At 49.2% G+C, this 20,526-nt stretch overlaps 1 protein-coding gene across 1 annotated transcript in view; it reads left to right on the top strand.

Moving 5' to 3' along the window:
• Positions 1-20,526, top strand: part of kif26ab (kinesin family member 26Ab) — a 110,434-nt gene that overhangs the window by 57,261 nt on the left and 32,647 nt on the right. Inside the window, exon 5 of the mRNA XM_061216774.1 lies at positions 3,344-3,522. Within this exon, the coding sequence (XP_061072758.1) occupies positions 3,344-3,522 (179 nt within the window). The remainder of the gene's footprint in view (positions 1-3,343; positions 3,523-20,526) is intronic.

Raw genomic sequence — 20,526 nt, 5'->3', positions numbered from 1 at the left:
CCCCGCTCCTCCAAGAACACTCGGCTGCATTATTTTCCTCTTTAACCCTCCCTTTTGTTTTTAGTCGCGTGCGGTAACGTGCTGCCAGTCAGGGGGCGAGACGGCGGTGGATTAACTGGGCCCGTTCCGGCCCGTCGATAATAGCCCGGGGCCTGGGGGGAGCAGAGGTCACCTGGGAGCGCGGCTAGGCTAGGTAGCGGCTCTTAGCGGCGCTGCCCTTTTGACTGTGGAGAGCTCCGGGTAGGGGGGAGGAGTGCGCCCCTTTAGCCCCCGATTGTGCTGAGCAGCGGGGGGGGGGGGGGGGGGGACTGTCTGTGGCCCCCTTTCTCTCTGAGAGACAGGAGCAGAGGGAGGGAACGGGTACCGGGGCCTGCGCTCATTACCGACGGTAAGCCCCAGGCCCCCCCGTCTGTAGACCCCCCCAGCCCTGACGCGGCCTAATTACCTGACAGGGGATTCTCAGAGCTCGGTCCTCTCTCAGGGTCAGCACGTCCCTGCGCCTTAAAGAGCAAGTTGCTTTAAGAACTTAAGTCCCTTCCCTTCCCTGGAGAAAGAGGGCTGACAGGCCTTCCCTCTCTCCTGTTCACCAGCCGTCTGAGAGGAGCGGGCTAGACTAACAGACGGCTTTACCGCGCCTTAAACCCGTAGCCACTTGACTAAAACCTGACACCACGTTGACTCATCTGACACCTCGGCATGATGCGCTGTCTAGATAGTCGTCCCTCAGTGTGGGCGAAGGTGTTATTATGATTGTATGGCACTGATGTATGTGCCCACCTTCACGGTCTCCGTTGATTGCCTTGCCTGTCATGGAGCCTGCATGAGTCCTGGCTTCTTCTACTTGGTTGAGTGCAGGAGAAGAATTTCCTTCAGCTCATTTCTTTTTGCATCCCACCTCTCCATTAAGCACTTAAAAACCAAAACCGTGGCTCGGAAAAACAACCCCGCCGGTTGCGTGTTAGGGTTATTTTCATTCCCTGACGTGTGAAGTCAAAAACTATGCGTAGGCCTACCTTCATGTTTGATTTTGCGCAACTTGAGCCAAGGTAAATCTACGGGTGGGTAAGAAACACGCAAGGTGGAAGTCATGCTCAATGGGTTTAAGAACAGCTTCTGACAAGAAAAAAAAACATCTTTTTAAATTATTCTCTGGGAGGTATAATTTCACGTGTGGATTGTGCCCCTGTATCTCATGGAGCGCACATTAAAGATTAATAGGCCTGCTATCGAGTTCTATCAGCTGAAAAATTAAACTTTAGGGCAATAGTGATGTTGCTTTGATAACGTAAGGCAAGTATAAGGCATTACCCTAGTTGATAACTTGAAAAATGTAATTGTATACATCATCTCAGGTGGTGCAATGCAACTTTCAATTAAGGCTATCAGTTCCTTGATGTGTATGTTACTCTGTGCTCAAGGAACTGGCAAATATCCGTATGTATTTTCTCGCATTGATATGTTCAGATTAGGGACTCGATTTAGCCATTCCGTAAGGAGCAACCTTGTGGAAAACACAAGAAAGTAAACAAACTTAGGAAAGGTTAATTTCATAAACGGGACTCGCATCTCTCAGAAGAGCGAAGGTACGGTTTTGAAATTCTGTGCCTGCCTTGGAGATTATGGTAATAAGACTGTTATTTTGGCGGGAATAATGAAGGCGACGATCAGTCAGAGCTGGAGTACGTATGACTCCCAAGTGACGCTGGAAAAAAAGGAGTTCTATTGCATTCTGAGGATCCCTCAGCCACCGGGCTCCTGTAACTTCCTCTCTTTTATCACTGCCGTATATTTACACAAAGACCCGGGTGTCGTTTACTATCGCAAAGGGAAGAAACGGCACTGCCGCGATGGTAAAAGATGTAGAGTGACGCACTAATTTGGAATTAATTATGGAGTTACCTCTGAAGGATTGTGTGTACTCCAGTGCGGGGCTGTGGTACTGTGGCGAGAGGCTTTCTCTCATACCCTTGTTAGGGTGTGTTGGTTGCAGAGAGTGATGAAATGCCTTCCCTGTAATCCTGTTAGCCGACTAGCATGAATCAACTGAAATTGGCAAATAATCAGCTCCGCTGCTCGCTCAGAGGCAGGAGTTGAGGTAACCCAGCGACCGGCTCCATGTTGGCTCCATTAACATAGATTAATGCAGATATACGGGCTCGGATAGACGAGCGCGGGGAGGTTCTTTTGAACAGAAGGCAGAGTGGCACCGCACTGCCCCCTGTGAGGGAGAATAGTGTTGCGCGAAAGTCTGGCTGCCCACCAAACTCATAATTCTGTTTAAATGCTGTGGAAGCTGGTACAAGAGTCTGGCTGGGGGCCCGCAAGAGTGCAGATTACCTTGCAGTGACAATTTCGGGTCCAAGTCAAATATTTATATTATGCATGGGCAAGACACAGTCAAGTGAACAGTCAACACGAACAGCAGCCTGCATGAGAGCGATGGTGTGATTGGCTGGCTTCTGTTGCCGTGACGGTGGCGGAGATGTTCTGTGCTCAGGCAGGGCAGGGGTGCTTGTGAGGTCCTCTCTGATTGGCCGAGTGCACAGGCAGGAGATAAACACCTGTGTGCGGGGAGAGTGACAGAGGTAGGGGCAGTGCTGGTTATCTGTGGACACCTGCTGGATTCTGTGCCTGTAATAACTGCTGTAGTGTGCAGATTATCCATCCCTGACCTGCTGGGGCTGTCGCTTTGGGGCCTCTGTGTACAGCAGCGGGGGACCGCGTTATTGCTCGCGGTCATTCCTGCCCCCAGAGCGCAGGGACCCAGAGCAGCGGCCTTCTGCCTGGCTGGTGGAGCTGACGCTAGACCCAGCTGCTTTCTGTGGCCTGTTCCCCTTACGAGCCCTTACAAACACTCACAGGGGACTTAAACAGGAAACTGCCATCAGCACTGCAAGTTAATGAAGGCCACTCTAGTGTGACCGTAACTGCCGTTCGTGGTCATTTTGCTGGTTTCTACCACTCACTTTTATGTTATTATTGGATGAAAATGGGGTGATATGACTTTCTTTTGTGAGGGTGCCGGATTTTGGTCAAATACATCATTGTTTTGGATTAAAATACTGTGCTCAGTTGATCTTTCGTGGTGCAATTGCGCCGATCAGGAGGACCAGAAATGGGGTTTGCACCTTTTGGGAGCATTTCATACGTTACAATACACCAAACAAGCTCAGTAAAGCGTTGAAGAGTATTTTAATCCAAAGCAATTGTGTATTTGACCCAGGTCTGGAGGGTGCTTACAGGTATAGGACACTAACATGCATTTAGATAGTGGGGCAGGTACAGTCAAACTCCAGAGGGCTGTGTGCTGAACGTGGTTTCCCTCCCCCGTGCCTCTCTACAGACGCAGGGCCTGACGGCTGACCCGGAGTGGGGAAGTGTGGCCCCCGAGGCCCCCAGTGCCAGTGTGAGCAGCTGCCAGCCGCCTGCACCCCAGGGGACCCCCGTCCAGCCGCCGCAGGGCGCGGTCGGGCCCCCCGGATCGGCCCAGGGCACTTCCGCCGCGGCCTCCTTCTTCATCAGGTAAGCAGGGCTCACAGTCAGACCTCAGCGGGTCAGGTGACCTTCCCCGCAGCCCCCCGCACGTGTCAGCAGCGCTCAGTGGGGCAGCGCGTCATGAATTTGCGTTTTGTCTTCTTCACCCCGTTGTGTCAGAAACCCTGGCCGTCAGCTGGCCTTCCCTGAGCACTCGGTTGCCCCTGGCAATCCCATTTCTCCAATATTTTCATTTGTCCAGCTGGGGTTGTAGGCCACTGACGATAGCCCTGTCTAATGTGGTAAAATGTCATTGATAAATGCCTGCACTGGACAGTCGGAAATTGTGTCGCAATCGAAAGCCTCCGTTCTGCAGGAGAATTTTGTATGTAATAAATTGCCGCCTCAGGGAAGCTGGACATTGGCTGGACATTGGACAGTGGACATTGGACATTAACAGTCTCAGATGCTTAGAGCCCAGGAAGATTATGAGCCCTTATGGCGAAAGGGCGGGACTTACAGTGCTGTGTGACGCCAATGCAAAGGGACATATCACTTGGCTCAACCAATCAAGTCCCTTCAGCAAGTCAGATGGGGTGGAGAGAAAACGGGGCCATTCTTGGTGTGAAGAGGGTGGCAGATGGTGGCAGCAGGATCAGTGTACGTGTCACTTCCTGTTGGAGAGCTGGCGGTTCGGCATTACACAACACAAAGGCATGACCCAGTCAGCGCCCGGGGTTAATTTCACTGTCTGATTTGCAATGCCGTGTGTTTGCTTTGGATGTGCCCTCAAAAAGGAAAAGAGGCTTTCGGTACGACGCTAGCTTTTTCAGAGGAAATCGAGGAAATTGTGGCCTTTTTTTATTCGCTGCGACCTTGCGGGAAGGGAGGCGAGGTGACGGAAATGATGAAGAGGGGGGGCCCCCCGCCTTTCGTTTCATCCCCAGATACCTCTCTGCCAAAGAATTTTTTGTTTTGCTGGGTTCACAAAAACACAATGACCCCTGCGCCAGCTTCAAATAGGGTGAAATTTTTCAGATATAGCTGGATGAATGTGCTAAGGGAAAAACATTTGTTATAAGAAAAAAAGATTATTATTACTGCGGTGGAGCTCTGCTGTCTTGCGACAGAGGACTCGTTTGAAAGGGGAGCATAGGCACAGTGCTCAAACGGTGTGTTTCTTCATTGTCTGTGAATGTTTTGATAGACCACGGTGCAGATAACATTGTTCATTTTTGATAGTATTGCTAGTTAATCCAAATCTCCGGGTACGTTCCGGCATTGTTCGGAGGTCCCTCGGCTCTCTTTTTTTCGGATGAAAAAATGTAAACCAATTCCTTCCAATTTCTCGCTCAACCCACCGGTGCACAATTCACAAAGCAGAGGAGGTTGAAGCATCAGATTTGAACAGTGTGTTTTGGGAGTTATGGAAATCTCATTAATGCTAAACATCCAGTTTTATTTCTCCAAAGAAATAATTAGTTGAGTGGTGAAGAAGCGGCAAGGACCCTGGATATTTGACAAGAATATCCAAACTGTGGCTCCTCCCTCCCGGAGTGTAATCTTGTCCTGAGACACTTGTTTGACATTCAGCAAGCTTGCTCAAGCAGTGCTTTAGACTCAAATATCAAATGTTAATTAGAATGTAATTAGATTTCTGCAGAAAGGAAAGCACAGAAAATGTTGATTATTTTCCTACAGCTTTTTTGTTCAATTTCAGCACATTTGTTCATTGAAATTGTGTTTCTTTTGATTGCTTTATGGTTCAAACAAGTAAACCTCTCCCCCACCCACACACAAACATACACGCACGCATACACACACACCAACACTCACACACACAGGTCCCCACAAAGGTATAAATACAACAGCACACGCACAAATATACACAGGCGCACACACAATCTGTTTTTAATATTCCCAGTCCACAGAGAGTTGGTTAAATCTAAGTATTTTGCATGATTGTTTCAGTCAGTCTCGAGCCAAAGGGTGTACGCTCCTGTCTGCCCATTGTAGTCTGTGTACCGCAGTTGTGGTTAACAGGGAAATGGGGCAAGGCGTCACCAGCAGGAACAGTTTGACCACAGGCCCCTGGCCAGGCTGTCTGTACCCAGTTCACTGCCAGTTTGTTCCCCTGGCTCAGGGCTGTATGTCTCTCTGCTTCAGTTAATCAGTTAATAGCAAAAATGCGCTCCCCTGCCTGACGGATCAGAAACGGATCGCTTGGTCCACGTCCGCATGTATTAAGCAGCCAGCCAAATGTATTAAGCAATGAGCCAAATCAATTTAGTTAATCAGATATTCTTTTGGAGGGAAGTTGTTTTGCAGCTTTGAAAAAGATGATGAGCTGACATGACTGTGATTAAAAACAGGATCCACACAGAGTGCGTTTTGCCCTGCACCCGAGGGGCTAAAACCTGCCATTATGCACAGCCGGTAGAATTCGGGGGCCTTTTGTAATGTAGATAAGCCCAATTTGCCTAGGGTTCCTCAAAATAAACCAGGGGCTGATTTCTGCAGTAGCTCCTGGCCAGCCCTTCCACCCTTCCCGGGGCCTGGTTTCCTACAGATCAACTCAAGTGTGCTGAAGCGGAGCGTGCTCCAGGTCGATAGCGAGCGATTGGTCATTAGACTGACCGTGAAATAGGCCGGGGGTAATTGAGGCGAGTGAAAGGGCCAGTCATATTGGAGTGGCCAGTGTGCCTGTGCATGCGATGTGGTCGGGGAGGTTGGAGGGGGAGCTTTGGCTAAGGCCAGTCGTATTGCAGTGGCCAGTGTGCCTGTGCATGCGTTTTGGGTGGGGGGTGGAGGTGGCTGAGGCTAGTCGTATCGGAGAGGTCAGTGTGTCTGCTCCTGAGCCTCTACCCCCAGCACTGATTACTCTGTGACCGAGCATATGATTAGCACATTGACGCCAGGCCCTTAATGAAAACAGGCAGGACAAACAGAAGCGCCCTGTCGCTAAATGACTAATGCCTCTCTGGCCCGCGCATCCCCTCGGCCAATTAACACCTGCAGATTGGGCCCAGGTATATTGATTCGGCGCGCAGCGAGCGGAGGCGAAGGAACCGCCCGCTGCAGAGAGCACGAAGACGAGTCGCTCCGGAGTTTTAGCCCCTGTGTCATCCCCGCGAGGGGGAGGATAGCCCAGACCCGCAGGGGCTCATGGTGAGGGCTGCATATTTGTTCAGTTAGGAGGCCTCCAGCACGGGAAGGCATAAAGACCCAGTGGGGAGAGATGAAACGGAGGGGGTTTGCGGTGTCTGGGCCGGGGGGAACAGCTGTTTGGTGGAACGCGGCCTGGGAGCGGAGCAGGAAATGGCTTTATGGCGGCGTGCCTCTGTAACCGTGGTCCAGGTGAACGCACTTAATTACTGGGATTGTGGGATTCTTCTGTGGGCGCCGCCAGGCAAGGCCAGCGCTTTGTGTCTGAAATAAAAGTATTCCGAGTCAGGGCCTTGGAAAGTAACCATAGAAACACGGTTTTCCAGTCAGACGCATCACCAAGTAGTCCCGTATGCATAACAAAGCATAACAAAGCTTATTCAGTATCTCTTTTTTGTTAGTCAGACAAATTGAGGTTACATTTTAATTACAACTGAAATGTCTGTTATTACAGGAAAACAAATGTATCTATCATGTAAATAATTGCAGTTACATTCCGGAAAATGTGTCTGTAAATTGCTAGATGTGCCACACAGTGTAGGCAATGCTCAGCTCAGGCATAGGACTGATCGGCCTTGAAATTCAGTGCTTCCACACCAGTGTGTGATTGTTGCTGGGTTTTTAAAAAGTTGCTTCCCATTTGTATTCAGCGATATTTTCCACACTGCTCCTTCTGTCACCATTCAGCTTTCTCACTGTTACGCAATTGCCCAGCTTGATTAGATTTCCTCTACAGTGCTGGGTGGAAAATGGAAAAGCTCCACTCGATAGCACCCAAAGAGCAAACCTGCAGATCCACCTCAAAATCCCTTCCATTGTACAAATCTAGCGTGGGCACACAATGCAACAACTGTAGCTTGCGTTGACAAAGGCTGACTTTGATTTTGCTGTGTTAGGATTCCAAAGGAAGTCCCCATGAATGCTAATGGCAGTATCCCTCACTTATTCATGCACTGTAGTGTGTGTGAATGGCCTGGGGACAGGCCGGCCCATCAGGCCTTGGGGCTTCCTGTGCGGGGAGGGGGGCGGTGTGGTGGGTGGGTTGGTTGGCGGGGGGAGCAGCATGGTTGACTCGCACTCACTCACTCACTCACTCCACACCACACCGCCGCTGAGAGGGATTACACCATCTGGCCAGACTGTCCAGCGGACGGAGAGAAGTCGGGGACAAACAAGCAAATCATCCGTTTGGCTGGAGAACTTTGAGTGGCGGCTGTAATCCCCGTCGGTAACAAATTGAAGGAAGCGATTGATGTCGAATAGCGGGAGAGGCTGTGGGCGGCCAGGCTGTGCATTGCTGTGCTGTTCTGCACTGAGGAATAAAGACCCAGAGCAGCTGGAACGGAGGGCTCAGTGTGTTCCGCCTGAGAGGGACTCACGCTGATGGTGGGCCGACTCAGACTCAAGCCCAGGAACGGCAGCGGGATCGCGTTTGCGGAGAAGACCCCGACAGGGCTGTCGCCATGGGGCTCAAGTAAGTGTTACGGTCTGAAACGCTCCACAGGAAACCTCTGCCATCCTGGGAGGTGGGCCCGATGCGGCGCTTCTGCTTTGAGTTATTTTCTGCTGTTTGCTTGGTGAATTGGGACGGATGTGAGGATTTGCTGTACTGTTTCTGTTTCTGCCAGAAATTTGAACCGGAGAACTTTTATAGCAGTTTGATTGACATATGTGGTAAGGCTCAGTTTTTTTTTTTTTTAAGAAACAGAAGAGCTCAAGTGTTTCTGGAACATTCTGGGGAGCTTGCGAGCTGGCAGAAATCCCTTTCGACCGCTTTGAGGAGCGTTCCGGCACCATCTATGCCGGGTCAAGTAAAGATCTTTAAGCCTCTGCATTGAACAGAAGCAATATGCTTAGCTTCTCCTTCATCTGGTGTACAGTTATTTGTTTCTCCTTTAATCTTTAATCTGTGATACTGTATATTGGCAGCTGGCATTTTCACATAATAACACTGTCAGCCTCCCTGCCTTTAATATGACTGGCGAGCGGCAGCTGAGATTGCAGGTTCGGTTTACATTGCAGACAGAGATAAGGCCAGGTGTTAAAAGCTATCAGTAGCCTGCCGAGCGTCATCAGGGCAGAGGTGTTGATGGAGCCCCCACTCTGTTCTACTGCCCCCAGGGAAGGCCGATTCCACCCTATCCCAGGGGACTATTGTGTGGCTTTCACAGCCAGATGGATAGCCTCACACCCCCCCCCCCCCTCCCATTTCTGTAAAGTAATGGGTGTTAATGGTGATACTGGCTCCAACTTAAGCCTTCGCGTGCGTTCTTAACACCATCTGAGGACACACACATTGAAATCCCCTCTTTTCCTAAAGTGCTGTTTCTACAGAAACAAGCTATGGAGATATGGGTTTATGATGAGGATAAGTGCATTGATTTTAGTTTTCCTGAGCCATTACTTATGGTGCCGGGATTGAGTGATTGGGAGGAAAACTGAGGTCGTCGCCATGCTCCAGTGTTCCGGCTGGTGGGGGGTTTTCCTGCTCTTCATGCATTTTTTATTCCTGTCCTAAGGAAAAACGGGAATGCACACCCAGGGCTTTCAGAGCTCCTGGGTATAGATTGGCCAGAGCGCCGGTGGCTAACGGCTAGCCAGCTCTGCGCTCTCCCGCGGCGATGATGATGCGGCACGATGGGGTGCAGCCCGGGGAGTCTTGCGGATGTCAGTCCGGATGGTAAACAGACGTTGTGATCCGGACCGTCAGTGGCAGCTCCACAGCCACAGGCCGCTCCCTCTGCGGTTTGTGGGGAGTGCGGGGGTGGTGGCGGGTCTCAAAGAAAAGTGCTGACTCAAGTCTGTGCCAACAGTAGATTGTAGGGATGAATTGGGGGGGTGTTTCAGCAGATCCTTTTGCCGGGGAGAACAAAGAGGAGGGATGTTGTCAATCAGGTGGAGGGAGTCATCTTTCCTGTGTGCTTTGTCACCTGATGCATGAGCGTCTTTGTTGTCGATGGAGCTGCAGCGAGCTCCAGGGGGTTTTGCAGTCGGCGGGGGGGTTAGAAGGGAGGATGTCCGTGGGCTGCAGGAACTCCCTATCTCCGTGTAATTGCCTCTGTCAGGCTCTCCCAGCAGTAGCTCCCCCATTCATATGAAAAATAGTACAAATGTAGGAGCACCGGGGTCCTGGTGGGTTGTATTGATTCGGCGAGGTGAGCGTCAAGTGTCCGTTAGCATGCGCTAGCGGTTAGCCTGCGCCTGTTCAGTTGACACGAGGGCTCAGGGTGCATTATTTGCCACAGATAGCCACTTCAGAGGAAGAGGGGCTGCCCCGTATGCTAAACGGCTGCACTCCGCTTGCACTTAGCGCTAATCCCTTTGACTGCGCAAAAGTGCAGGCACCGCAGGATAAGCAGGCGAGCTGAAACAGACCCCTGACATGTCCGCAGGCGGCCTAGGCCGGGGCCGACTGCTCGTGTTTTACCGCTTCCCGCTCAGCGTAAGCGTTCGATCTGTCCGCTGGCCGCCCCTACAGGGAGAGTTCACCGCCGGGGCCCCCCCCATCCCCCTGACATGGAATCTGGTAGCCGGGAGCAACAGCAATTTTACTGCGGGGGTCCGTAATGGGGCTTTCAAAGATCCCGAGATAAAAGGGTCGCGACGGCAGAGCCTGCCTGCAGAAAGCGGGCGTCGGCGGGGCTTTGATGTGAGTCCGGGGCGGAGAGGTTACGCCGAACCTCAGCTGCCCTTCGCCACGGGATTGATGATCGCCTCAGAACATACGACGGAGCAAGACCACTTACATTGTGTATAGAGAACACCCCCCCGACACACACCAGCTCCCGCTCGTAAATATCTCAACACTCCTACAAATGGGTTGTATCTGGAACTGTTTCGGGGATGGTTTGTATTGTGCCTGAGACAGCTGCATAAAAACATGAGGCATGTTTAGCTGCATGTCTAATGAGCCGCGTTTGGGGTGTGTCTACAGTGGGACACTGTTCTTATCAGATTGAATGAATTTGCTCACCACTGACGACGTACCACCACCATTGACAACTTGCGCGCCATTGTGCGGTTTCAGTACCGCAAAAAACCAAATCGAAGTGTTCGTCCACAAGCTTGTGCTAATTATTGATAGTTTACTCAAGGTCACACCTCATTTTGGGAAATGATTTGAGGTCCATGACCGTGTAAAGATATTGCTTTAAGCTGCTTGTAATAACATGGGCATTGCAGTCTGTTGGTGGAAATTCATTCCAGTCTAGACTTGCTCTCCGTTAGTGGATTTCATCCAATTATGGAAAGCCCACACAATAGCAACAGGGATCACCTTGGATTTGTGCTGGTATTATAGGACTGAAATCAAGATGCTAATGCAGTTGAATTGCTTATTCCTCGCTGAATGACCAATCGTTGTGGTTGGAATGAGATTATTAAAAATATTGTCCTAAGAATGTATATGACTGCTGTATAATTTCAAAAAAATCTTTGGTTTGTGGAGCGCAGTTCCTATACCTCCAAGTAATTTAAAGTAATATAACACTTTTATGCTCAAGAGAATGAATGGGGTTTTGGTACTATTACAGAAAAAGACATTCCCTGGTAGTGGGTTAAGGTTAGAAATCTGAATCATATTTCTCCACCCAATCCGTTAAATCTTAATAAATGTGAGACTTAATATTAATGCCAGGCTAAATGAAATGGGCCATAAGCACTTGAGACATTCCCAGTCTATTGTTCCCTCTGAAGTGTGGGCTATAGCCCTAACCCGTCCCTTTATATCTTTCATTTCTCCAGTCAGTCTGCCGCACGATGGCATGCACCATTTCACCTCACACTGTGCCTGTCGAACTAGCCCCGGCCGCTCCTTGCCTTTTTCGCAACAAATGAATAGCTAATTGCGGCTTTCGTCTAATTACTGTGAAACCTGTATGTTGATTTCCCAGACCGATAGCATTATTTCCACATTTTTTCATATTCATGCAGCCCTTGAGCACTTTGTGCGATTCTAATGTAATCATTCCCTGCCCCCCGCACGGCGTTTGTCGATATGTATCCGCCAAGTTTTCGCTGATCCGGCCAAAATCACCGCGGAGGATATCGCTATTGTCAGAGCTGCCTGTTAAGTATTTACCCTAATCACTCGGCAAATTAACCCCCCCCCCCCCCTTAGCCCACTACTTCCTCTTTGCCCCCCTGCTCGCTGCCACACTGCGGGCCGGAGCCCCAGGCGCGGTTAGAGCCGGAATGGAGTCGGGTTATTGAGTGGCGTTTCCGCCGGTGAGGAGGGGAAATGGGGAAAAGCGCAAGCTCCCGAGCCCAATGAGCTGTTCCGCTTCCATTGAGGTAGTCCACTTCGATTAATTCTGTTCTGCTCGGCGTGGCGGGGCGGCTCGCCGCCACGGACGGGTCCAATTACACGAGCCGGCACTCCTCCCTGCGGCAGGCTGCGGTTATCGTGGGGTTTTGAGTGCCCTGGCATACGGGCGGCGGTGGCACTGACTCAAGGCGGTGAGAGGAGCGTGCGAATAAAAGCACCTGGGTTGTTTAGTTTCAGTCCTCGCCCACTGCATGCAGATGGGCTGGGAAGTGAGATTTCTGGCTTCATACGTTGTAATCAGTGCCTGACCCTGTGTTGAGCGGTTCGCGACACATCACTACAAATCCCATTATTCCAATCCCAGATGCGTGGATGTTTGCTTGCCCGCGTGTACGCACGGTGGTCTGTTTTGTGCGTGTTTGCACATGTGTATGTGTGTGTATATAGAAAATGAAGTGAAATTCATTCACTAGATTTGTTTTTGCTTGTTGCATATAACCTTTATCAACACCTGTCTACCTGTCTAGACAGAAAGTCTTCGGTCACAAAATTGAGATTTAAATCGGCTTTCGTCTGGGATACTAATTTTGTCCTTTCATTTTCTGTCTTCACATCAGCCTCTGTTAGAATTCATAATCACCTCATAATTCGCCCTGGTCGTTCATCCATCATACCAGCGCAGATATTGACGGGATTTTGGCATGGTCCAGATTATTGATTTGGGTGGCTTGGTCTTTGCTAATGAATAAAGGTGAAAGGTCATGTAGCTGTACATTGCAGGAGGACTGGACACACCATCACACAGTGACAGATGTTCAGTCTATTTCTGCAGGCTTGTGTCTTAACTCTCTGGTGATGCATCGGAGGGTCGTAAGACCTCTTCATTACATTCTGATGCTGTGAAATCCAGATATACCAGCTTTACCAACTTGAAAATTGCCACCTAGCTTCCAGAAATTCAGTCCCTCGCACCCCTTACCTCCACGCTCCACTCGGCCATGTACCCAAACCGGGACCCTCTTGTTTCCCCGTGTTTCCCATTGACCAGGATATAGATGGCAGATTAAAGAACACGTGTCGACCCCCTCTGTCTCCAGGACAGCCTCTGATTAATCAGTCACAAATGTTCCCAGCAGCCACCAGGCTGTTTGTTGTGATAGCCTGAGTAGACTGTGCAAATAAATAATCGCTAGGTGTCATCCCTGCTAGAGAATGATTAATGAGCGATGTGGAGAGCTCTCCTTGTCTCCCCCCTTTTTGCTCCGTCTCTCTCTCTCTCTCTCCCTCTCTCTCTCTCCGCTGCCCTCCCTTGCTTCCTCGCCCTCTCCTCTGCGCTGTGTTTTTTGCGGGTGATTAATTAGGCGGGCCCTCGGCGTTCCAGCCCACGTCAGCGCGGGGTTAAACTGTTTTGTCTTTGTAATATAAAAGGCATCAAACGCACTGATTATGGGCTCACGTGGTCGACGAGGAGAGGCAGGGCACAGAGAGGTTATTTTTTCCTGTTGCAGTCCTTGGCGGATAGGCCCATCCTAGTGCCCCTGTTGCCCTTCAAACGTGTTTTCATTGACAGATGTTATCTATATTAGTGGGACTCATTTGTTTCCAGTTACTAGGCACTAGAATAATGTCTCCGAATCAACTGCAGCCTGATCTGGGGCATTATGAGAAAAGCCCTGCGGCAAAAGCTTTCGGGACGCAGGCAGTGAATATGGCGAAAATTCCGCTGCAGTCTATTTCTGATTCAGCGATAACTTCGGAAGTGTGGAAATTAATTCACCGTTGCACTGAACTTTCGGTAGGTGACGTGGGTGAGGCCTCGAGTTGTGGCTATAATTATATTCCAACCCCTCAGCAACCTGTGAAGAAGACTTGACGCAGTGGTTGAGCGGTGGGAACATCAGCCGAGCTGGGAAAAAATCCTGGATGAGATAAAAGCAGCTGTTAATCTTTGTCAGCAGTGCTGGGGAGGGGAGGGCGGGGGTGTCTTGCAATAATACGGGAAGAAGGCAAGATAAAATGTCTTCATTGCAACTGTCAAACATGACCAAAAATAGAACTAATTTCCCTAGCATTCCCTTTCAGTGGCATAAACAAAGGCAACTTGATGAGCTGCAATCATGCTCCCCTCTCCCAAACCAGTGCTATTCCAGGATTCCAGGAACCATAGGTAGTCCTATTCACCAAACGATTTCACTAAATTAGTGCAAACTGGTGCAAAAGACATTAATCCACAGGAAAGTATTTATCTCTTGCAAAGCCTTTGTGATGCAATTCATTTTAGTGACATGGTGGTTTGTTTCAAGGGCCCCAAAGCCTGCATTTAAAGCCCTCCACTAACTAATAACCCTGCGGTTTCAAAGCCCCCTGGTTTGTTTGGCTCAGCATGTTCTGGAACAGGGGCTCAGAGAGGCAGTGTTATAAGGACATCCTGCGTGTTTGTGGTCGACATTGAGGGGGTCATTTAGGAAGCTGTAAAATGAACTGCAAACGGAAGAATAGCCCCCAGCTTTTTTTCTGGAAAAACCCTGTGTCTGACCTCTTAAAATGTTCTTAAAGCCGTCGCTTGAACTTTGCACAGTCAAAATGTTTTGGCCAGAGATCCAGGACAAAATGCAGCCGAGGCAGAGGGAGGCTGTGCGATGAGGAGTACCTCAGTGGGGCAGCTACAGGAAGTGGATGCCAACCATATCATCATGACACATCTCCAGAGAGCTCTGAGGACCACCCAAGGGTTAGGCAGAGGGGATTTTGAAGGAAACATTATTATTCATTGGAGTGGATACAATAGATAGCTTACTGTAGATGTAGGTAGAACCTTAAATGTACTGTTTATGCTTTCATTAATTGCTGGATTTACATTTTTACAGCTTCAATTATGCCTGTCCGATAGTGGCCTATATAGGGGTTTGAGGAAGACTTCCTCAGCTGCCGTCTCCCTAGTCTCCTCAGTGCCCAGGTCCGTCATGCAGATAACCTGGAAATCACTGCTGTGAACCAACCGTGAATGTACTATTTAGCTCAGCATACTTTTGCCCAGACACAGGTGAGATGTTCATTTGAGTAGATCCAGTGCCTCTGCTTGGTCAGTGGCAGACTTTCACGTTTACAGCGTGATGCATCCCACCCAGTCTGTACTGTTGCCAACCTGCACTGCAACAGATTTCACTTGACCGCGTAATTTCCAGACAGTGGAATTCAACAAAGAGGGTCACTTCAATCGTCTCTGGAAAAAACGGCAGAGAAAAAAAACCATGCCTTCTGTCACACCGAGTTGAAACATAGAAATGTGTTCCGTTTCATCTTTTCCGTTTTATTTTAATTAGAATGTTTCCCGTTTAGGCTCCAACTGTTTAATTTATTTTAGGTCGACAGGGGATTCCAGCCCGGTTGCACTCGGGAATAAAGCAATTGGAAGCCGGCTCCAGTGTGGCTTCTGCAATCATATTACTGTGTTCATTTCTCAGGCAGAAAATGATTTACCTTAATTCTGGCTGCCGCTGGCTGGCTGGCAGCCAGCTCAGCGATCTCGGAAAGGGGCAGGGGTGAAACGTCTGCATTTGGTGTTTCCCTCTCACCCCTCCCCTCCCCTCCCGCATGCCCCCTTTTTCCCCCTCTCCTGTCTGTCTCTTTCTCTTTTCCTCTGGCCTCCTCTCCCTCTGTCATTTCCTCTCACTGTATGCTCCCTGTCTTTCTCCCTCTCTCTCTCTCTCTCTCTCTCTCTCTCTCTCTCTCTCTCTCTCTCGGTCCCCCTAATCCCTCTTTTCTCATTTCACACCGAGTGCTGTTACAGATGAATACTAATAAGATCGCAAGAGATTACTTGTTACGTACTTTTCAAGAGCCGCTGCCTTTGGACCTCTTTCGTGGTGGTTTGTTGAAAAGTGGCCACTGTGCGCTGTGCTTCCATGCATAATAAAGGGAGAAAACCTCCCATTTGTTTCTGCTGTAGAAATCCAGGGTACTTACTGTTCTTATGCATTGTAATGATTCAGTGTTGTTAATGTATTGTTAATAATGTATATAGAAGCCATAGTTTTAGCCTTTGTCTTGGTCTTTAGAGGCAGTGTGTTTAAGATTCCCCCCAAAGGAAATTGTTTTGACTCATAGGGCAGCAGAGTAGTATAATGTTTAGGGGCATTAAAACTGGGCTTGTAACTCAGTTTGTTGGTTTGATTCCCAGCGGGGGGACTGTCGTAATCTGGATTGCATTAGTGAAAATATCCATCTGTATATGTAGATTGTATGTAAATGCACTGGATAGGGGTGTTTGCTAAATGCTGAAATGTAAGTGCTGTATAATTGGGCTATTGCACCATGAAGCACTCTGACTGAAAAAAAGATACTTGGACTGCAATCACCTGTCTCTCAGGAACTGCACAGGTATTGAGAATCCATAGTTCTTATTGCTTTAAAATTGTATGTGCTCGTGAACGCCATTCCCAGTCCGGACACTGGTTGGCGTGCAGGACGTATCAGCACTGTTGAGTGTGGGGGAGGTCTCAGTGTGGGGCGGCCTGTAGCGTAGTGGTTAAGTAAATGACTAGGACACGCAAGGTTGGGGGTTCTAATCCCACCGTAGCCAAAATAAGATCCACACAGCCGTTGGGCCCTTGAGCAAGGCCCTTAACCCTGCATTGCTCCAGGGGAGCATTGTCTCTTGCTTAGTCTGTACGTCACTCTGGATAAGAGCGTCTGCCAAATGCCAATAATGTAATGTAATGTAATGTAATGTCTCAGGATTGGCTGGAACAGTACTGTTGCTGTAGATATAGGCTGTGGAGATGTTAGAGAGGACTGAGTATGGAGTGGTCCCACCGCGGTCAGCTGGAGGAGTATGCGCAAATCCCTTCAGCAGCTGTGCCGTGCTCACTATGGCTGCCCCACTTCTGACAGCGGGAGGGAACGTGGAGATGTGTCCTTAACGTTTGTAGACAAACACGCTGTACTCTGCGAGCCAAAGCAAATGCTCTCCCCCCGCACTGTCAGTATCGCATTCCCAAACCCAGCCAACTGATTCTACAGACTCGGCGTCTAGGGTCTGGGGATGTCCTTGCTATCACCTCTAAGGGAAAGTTAGAAAAAGCTGCTCACAGACCATGCTAATGCAGAGAACTACACTCTCAGAAAAAAAGGGTTTCTTTACATTGTCTCCATAGAGGAAACCTTTTTAGTTCTTTATGGAACCTTCTATCATAGGTGTGAAGTATGAATGCTTCCAGACAAAGAATCACTTTGCCTGACAAAGGACCCTTTAACGATAGGGTTATTCTATGGAATCACAGGGTTCATTTTGGAACCATTTTCTCTTGAGATTGTAGGTGAGATCTTTTTTCCCACTGCTCGTTTTCATTCTTGGACTTTTTGTCGTGCGAGGGTTCAGTCGCTCCATCACATTGTCGCACGCACATTAATTGGCTCAGGAACCGTGCGATAAAGGGCTGGGAGTGTACGAGCGAAGCTACATTAGGCATTCCGTGTTAAGGCGGCCCAATAACCCGGTGCAGAAAGCCACCCACCTGTCACTCCGCGTCAGAACAAAGGCCTTCGTGCCAGCCCAACTTTTTCACGGGGAGATTAGCAGGTGTGGGCAGGTAACCGGAGATAGCCGTGATAGCGGGATTATGTTGTTGTTTTAAAGCTCCTGGAATTCATTTGCCAGGATTTATTGAGCCTCCAGAACCCCGGAGGTGCAAGCGGCGAGGCCCTGTCTTAAATCTCCCCGGCCACCTCCTCCTGGATGCTGTGTGTATTAGTTTCAGCTGCCATGAAATGGGCTTGGGGAAGAGGCTCAACCCTCCAGAGTCCCTTTAAAGACCATTTCCATTAAGGAAACGGCAAGTCAAATGAAAAGTGCTAGTGTCGTCCGATAAGAGAAGATGGAGGATGAGAAAGAGTTTTTTCTTCTTTTATTTTATCCCTGCAGTTATTTAGCAGGTGGGAGTGTCTGGCTGAGCTGTTGATGGCCTTTGTTTGGAGAGACTTAAGGGGCAGTCACATGAGTAAATGAACACTGGTTTCACCCCTCCTCATTTGGTTCATAGTCTCGTAGACATAAAAGTGAAAATCACAGTTCCCGGGTTCTTGAACCTTGCTGGTATTTAATTGCACCAGACCACCTTTCACACACATAAACTAGTTTTGTGCGGTGGAAAAAGCAATTCCGAGCTAATGTAGTCATGGCTGAACAAATCCATGTTCCATTACTTACAGCCCCGGTTCAGGCGTACACGTTTTCCTCATTGCCACCGCAGTCCACTGCCTGCTGTATAGAAAATATGAGTGAAGTACTGATAGGTTCTGGTGGCTAAATGGATTAGCATCAGACTGCTATCTGGTCCGCAACAGTATCGAGCGAGAAAGTAGATTAAGAAGATAAGTCCTCCATGAAAAGAGTATTATGGGAATCTGTATTTGGACATGAAAGGGGCAGTCTGGAAGAGTGAGATGGAGAAGGTTGAACACGCGCAATCGTTCGGGAGTAAGATTTGTGGTCGGGTCATCCCCGTGGAAGTGCTTCTTCTAAGAAGGCTGTTTGAAAGAGGCTTTCTGTGGAATAGGGTGATACAGCTCGTGCCTGTCCCGAGTTCTGATAATGTCACCAGTCATGTGCTTTTAATAGACGCATGAAGGTGAAGTGCTGGGGATGTCTGTGATGTACTTTGTAGTAACGGTGGGGGCTTTCCAGCGGTATACATATTTTCAAAGGTTCCCACATGCACTGGGGTGGGGGAAACGTTTTTGAAAGCGGCCATTGACATTTCTAAATAAACTCCCGAGTTGATTTGTTACCGGTCCCCACATGCACTCGAAGATAAAACCCATGTTGAAAGAGCTGTGAGTGTACCAGTGAGGGGAGTGTGTTCCTCCAGGATCCGGGCTAAGGAATGAAGTCTCGTTGGATGTTTTGGCCAGCGCTGTCTAACTCCGCTTTTAGAGAGGACACATGAGACGAGGCCCGGGGCGTAATTGATGTCATGTGTCGCCCTCGTACTTTGCCCCCATTTAAAAAGTGGACAGGCCGAAGGCCGTTCCCTGGATGAGGCAGAAACCCTAGACTAAACTGTGCCGCAGACATATTCCCACATCACACACGGTTATTTAAAGAGCCAGTCCTGTGTGACCCGGGTTCGTTCCACATTCATCAGAGCCCGGTTAATGCACGCGTATATATCATGGAACATACATTAGGGTGAAACTGTCATGTGGAGAACAAACACAAGCCATCTGGCAGAACTAAATACCGCGCATTCGGTCGAGCGCTAAAAGGCGACGTGAAATCCGAGGGAGGAAATGTGTGAGAATTGGCGTCGGGGCGAGCTGTGTTTTCGCAGGCTGACGATGACGATGACGTTCCTGACCGTCGCTCTCCCGACCTTGGCTCTTACCTCCCTGTCCCTTCCCCGCTGCGTTCGGGCCACAGACGATGACATCATCCTCCGTGTCCACAGCATGATGTCATAATTAATCAATCACGGGCGTGGCCATCGCTGGTGACCCGAGCTTGCGCCGTCCGGTCCGCTTTGTGTCATTATTGATGCAGGATAGGCCTCTTGAGCTGTGGCTTCGGGGGATTGCATGTTGATTTCATCAGCGCTCGTGCAGATACTGTACGCCTCCAGGCAACTTTTCAGCCGTTTTCATTTTCATTCTACACATTCACTATGGATGTGTATGATCATACGGTGTGTTTTTTGCCTTTAAGCATATTGTGGACAATTATTATTAATATATATTATATAATAATTGCTACATTTTCATTAAGTACACATTACACATATCTGAGTGCAGTATTTGACACTAGTTTCCATTAGGTAAAATAAGTAAATCCATGTAAATACATGGGAATATCATATTCTGCTATTGCTTTGTCATACTACTCTTGCCTCCTGATGTTCCTAGTTTACTGAAACAAGCCCTCTTCAGTGCAGAAGTGCCTCTGTATTTATGTACCATGTTTAGGGCCTGAGCTGTTCCTCGCTGTCCCTGCGACTGGCTTTTAATTTGTAAACCCAAGTTCCTGAAAGCCCGTGGAAGTCCCACCGCTTCCAGTTTGTCCCATTACGAGGCGGGAGAGAGTCCCGTTTGTCCTCTACGCTATCTGATCTTTCACATCAGCCATTATCCGCAGGCCTGGCTCTGACCCAGCCTTGCCATTCAGGTAAAGGAGCCCGTGATTGGCTGTCCTTGGCTGGGGCAGAATTGTGGGGGTAATATAGCTTGATATCAGCCTCCGCGATCTGCCCCTGGTTGAATGGGTAGACCACGGTTATCTTGTCTGTGGAGAAAAGGAGCAAAAGAAGAAAGGAGCGTGTCAAGGATGGTAAATGGGGCCAATGCGGTAATTAGCCCAAAAGGCCTGGTGCGGGACCGTGGAGGCAGGGGGAGAGACAGATTTTCACAAACATGCTAATGGGAGAGCAGGCTAATGAGTGTCTGGGCTGAAGAATTTCTCTTGCTAATTTGACAAAGCCTGAAAAGCGGCCGGAAAGATTATTGACACAAGGCCAATTGTGAGGCATCAGAACCTGTAGCACCCCCCCCTCCAAACACACATTGACACACACTCGCACACCCACACACGCTCTCCCCTCTATGCTTCGAATTTAGATGTCCATTCTGGA

Source organism: Conger conger, chromosome 1, assembly GCF_963514075.1.
Source record: "Conger conger chromosome 1, fConCon1.1, whole genome shotgun sequence".
Lineage (NCBI taxonomy): Eukaryota > Metazoa > Chordata > Actinopteri > Anguilliformes > Congridae > Conger > Conger conger.
The sequence above is the reverse complement of the archived record's forward strand: the minus strand, read 5'-3'. Positions and strand labels throughout refer to the sequence as shown.